General features: G+C 35.5%; 1 protein-coding gene across 2 annotated transcripts; it reads left to right on the forward strand.

The window, feature by feature from the left end:
* The first annotated feature begins 323 nt into the window (after positions 1 to 323).
* On the forward strand, positions 324 to 2811 carry LOC137821030 (LOB domain-containing protein 25-like). Of its 2 annotated transcripts, none has more exons than XM_068625442.1 (2): positions 324 to 584; positions 1793 to 2811. In XM_068625442.1, the coding sequence occupies exon 2, from the start codon at positions 1805 to 1807 to the stop codon at positions 2372 to 2374; it is 570 nt and encodes a 189-aa protein (XP_068481543.1). In that variant the 5' UTR covers positions 324 to 584; positions 1793 to 1804; the 3' UTR covers positions 2375 to 2811. The 2 variants fall into 2 exon arrangements, with proteins under 2 accessions (XP_068481543.1, XP_068481542.1); XM_068625441.1 differs by having other exon boundaries at positions 333 to 633.
* The last annotated feature ends 1422 nt before the right edge of the window (positions 2812 to 4233 follow it).

Below are 4233 nucleotides of genomic sequence, written 5' to 3' on the forward strand. Positions count from 1 at the left end.
TTTTCTTAATAGTTATGAAGATTTTGTTGACATATTATGAACATTTATATACTAATGTTAAATTTAAATAAATGAATTGTGGGGGAGGATATTGGTTAAATTTCTAGATTCATATTTTTCCAAAATTTATTTAAGTTATATTCTTTATATATAATAATTGTCTTAAGAATAAAAATGAAAAAAAATGGTTTGCTAAATTTAGTTGAAGTGCATGGTTAATTAGAAAGAGAATGAGAGTGTGAGAAATCCTCACATTCCCCATATTATTGTTAGATGCAAGGTCATAGTCATTCTTTTATAGTGTACCTCCATTTATTACCTTTGTCTTTTGCATCCATTCCTTCTCCATCCACTCAATGCTGTTTGCCTTCTCTCCCTCCTAAACTTTTGGCACTTAATTATCAGCTTCCACACTCCTATCTCTTTATCTCTCACCTTGTGTCTCTCTCGCAGTTAGGGTTTCCTCTTTAAGGGTGCTCTTCCTGTGACAAATCTGTGACTTATATCTTTCATTGGCTAAGGCTCTTTTGTCTTGTGAGGGTAAAAGAGCAGCTTCTAAAGGCCCTCCCACAAGGGAAAAAAAGGTACTTCCCTTTTAGTTCTTCTCATCAAAGAAACCTACATCACAAACAGGTAAAATCATGTTCATGTTCTAGCTTTCCCTCTTGCTTCTTCTCTATGCATGTATAGTTCTTTTCTCTGTTTGATGTTCTTTTAAGTAAAGTGCCCGGTGCTAGCTAGACAAAATGGGTCCTTTTTGAGAACTCACTGTTTAGGGCTTTTTCCATTTTACATATACTTTTTTTATGCAGTCATGAATACAACATGCCTCGTTGCTGCAGCCAAATCCCTGGTTAATTCAACTCAATTATAAGCTTTTACTTTATCATGCAGCTCAATTCCAGAAGAAGAAAGATACATAAAGTTTTCTTGTCTGTGTTAGTATGTGCAAGTTTCTGATGAAAGAAGATAGAACATACCCAGAAACTTAAGGGGGGGAAATTAGAAAACGGTATGAAGGGAGTTTCAAGATTAAAATTAAGAACTCTTCATTAATTTTTTTTCCTCCTCATGAATAGAGAAAAAAGAAGGCAGAACGGAAAGAAGGAAAATATATTTTAAGAAAAGAAATGAGAAAGTTTGTTAAAGAAAAAGAAAGGATAAAGATGGTCATACTATAATATAATTTAAGACAGTGACAACTAATCCTTAAATTTAAACCAGTTCGTGTACGTATGTTTGCAATGGGAAGGGTCTTAAAGAGATTTCAGGAAGAAAGGACTATGAAGGGTTAAAAGATCCGACTAATTAATGTTGTCCCAATTTAATATATATATATATATATATATATATTCAGCTTAATATTCAATAATCATTACATCGATACATTTTTGTTGATTCCTTTGATCAGAGAAAGAACTTAAACACGAACTTGACAAGAAAAAAAAGTGTAACTTAAGCAGTCAGATCTAATTTTCTTTTTCTTTGTTATTTTACCATTCATTTCCGTAATAATTTTGAAAGTAAAATGCAGAACAATACATAGACTATTTGGCCAGTCTTCTACTTCTTACATACAGTATAAAATTGTAGTTTTAGTTCTATTCCATGTTAACTCAGTAAAGTTATAAGAAATATGAAATTTCACAATAAATTTTCATAGATGTTGATGTTCTATTCCTAAAATTTTGGTCTTTAAAATATGAAAGAAAAGAAAAAATAATTCTGCATAGTGGTGAAGGGAAAGTTGTGTTAATTGATTTCATTTCATGTAAATCTTTGTTCTTTTTAGGGAAATTAAAAAATGGCATCATCCAGCTCCTACAATTCTCCTTGTGCTGCCTGCAAATTCTTGAGGAGGAAATGCCTTTCAGGGTGCATCTTTGCACCTTACTTCCCACCAGAAGAGCCTCAGAAGTTCGCGAACGTGCACAAGATATTCGGTGCTAGCAATGTGACGAAGCTTCTGAACGAGCTTCTCCCTCACCAGAGGGAAGATGCAGTGAACTCCCTTGCCTATGAAGCTGAGGCACGTGTGAGAGACCCCGTTTATGGCTGCGTAGGAGCCATCTCTTTCCTGCAGAGACAAGTCCAAAGGCTCCAAAAGGAGCTTGATTCTGCCAATGCTGATCTCCTTCGCTATGCCTACAATGACATACCTCCACCCTCTCTTTCTGTACCACCAGCAATGACAGCAACAACAATTCAACAAATGCCCCAAAGGTCTTTCTGTGCAAGGTTTGGAAATGAAGGAAGTGGGTTTTATAGGCCCTCTCCTACCACCACTTACAACTCTTTCCCTTATTCTCTTCCATGGACTGATACCCCTCCTGAGAACAATGATGGACGAGGAGAAGGAGGAGGTAACTTGTGAATTGTGTTTCAAGAATAATAATATTGCATATCTAGGGTTTATGCCTCTTGAGGGCATGGCCATGCAATATTTATAATATGTAGTCGTGGTCTCTGGCTATGTAGCCTGGCTTGGACTGTTCTGGCTAGGTGACTGATGATCTACTTAAATTAATTTGAAGGGGTTTTGTTTTTGTTTTGTAGGTGATGATTATGAACATGTGTTGTTTATTAAGACCTAAGGTACCAAAAACTTAGGTAGTCTTCTGAAAATGGTTAGTCCTAAATAAGTGGGTAGTGGATGAGAAATGCATAGTAATGTGTAACTACTGCTATACCTACTCTTATTGTGTATTCAGTGCAACTCTATAGGCATGTGCAGTGAGCATGCGGAGTTGACATTCTCTGTCATTGTTTATGATTAAGAATAAATGAGCAATAACGTTACTTGATTCTAAAGCCTAACTCTACGGACTTAGACGCTTATAGTCCTACTTACCCTATATATTCCCTTCCTTTGTTTTCCACTTTAATTTTCCTCTTCTTCATGGACCACCCTTTTACTTTCTCCTTCTTATTTTAAATCCCCATTTTATACACAACCAATGATTTAAATATTCTTTAATTTTCTTTACTCATTATAATTACCTCAGTTGCCAAACCATCCATTGAGTTAATTTAACTTCACCAACCGTCAAATTTGCTTTAGCTAAATTAACCTGATCACTAGTTTTTCACTAAAATAAAGGCACAGAACTATAGTGTCAGTGACAGTGAAGAGGTTGAGTTAAAATGTCACAATCACAGCCACAGAAACAAGATATTACGCTTGAGTTCAAAGCATATATAGATATAGGAAGTCTCTCAAGTCTCAATCTCAAGTGTTGTAAAAGCTCGTGTCGTGTAAAAGTCTTCTTGGTAATCCGAACAACTTGTTAGTGCTACATGCATGTGTATCTAGTCTCTATAGGTTCTTTGGAAAGCACAGTGGGTATTATTGGGGGTGGTGTTTGTTTGATGAACTCAACTAACAGGAAAACGAGCAGTGTTTCTCTGAATCTGTGTCTGTGCTGCAATCAATCCGAACTTGTTTTGAATTGTAGTTTTCATCATGTACTGAGAAAAAGGTAGGGTGATGAATCTCTTGGTTATAAAAAGACTTGGCCTCTCTATAGTCTCAATTCCCGTGAGAGTGAGGCTCAGCAACACCCTCTCATTTTTCTTGAATAAAAAAAGTGAAATAGTGAGCCACAGTTGCTGTACTCATTGGATCCGATACAGAAAAGTAGCAGATACATATACTAACTAGTTCATGCTTAGGGTTTTCAGCTTTTATTGCTTTCTTATTTTTCTTTTGTCTCTCTTCCAAGCTCCCACTTCGAAACTGTTTCTATCAACCACACCAACACTCTCCCCCAGACAATGCAGTGAAGCTGAAACAGTCACATCCCTCTCTCTCTCTCTCATTCAAACTGCATCTACATTGACATTCACAACAACTTGCATGCATACGAATTATAAACATTTTATTTTAACTTTTGGGCGAGCAACTATAAAATTTATTCATTAATCAAACCATTAGAATTGACTTAGTCTTACCTTATATTGTTTTAAATGAAATTGCTTATTTCTAGGCAAAGGTTAGTTCGCAATATGACAGGCAAATTTCTGAACCGATCCTGGCGAGATCAGAATCATACGCATTCGTTGCAGCAGTAAGCCTTTCGAAATCCGATCAAATAATAGGGTTAGGGTTTTCTTTATTTTCTCCATGATCATATATATGTATATATTAAAAGGCTTAAAATATAAGAAGAAAAAAATCAAAACAAAAGAAAAAAAAAAGGAGTGTTCGAACTAACATGTTCCCTGAAGAAAAGT

Source organism: Phaseolus vulgaris, chromosome 9, assembly GCF_000499845.2.
Source record: "Phaseolus vulgaris cultivar G19833 chromosome 9, P. vulgaris v2.0, whole genome shotgun sequence".
Taxonomy (NCBI): domain Eukaryota; kingdom Viridiplantae; phylum Streptophyta; class Magnoliopsida; order Fabales; family Fabaceae; genus Phaseolus; species Phaseolus vulgaris.

What these genes read in the sequence shown, in the direction of transcription:
- LOC137821030 (XM_068625442.1), top strand. Translation starts at nt 1,805, where the DNA reads ATGGCATCATCCAGCTCCTACAATTCTCCTTGTGCTGCCTGCAAATTC.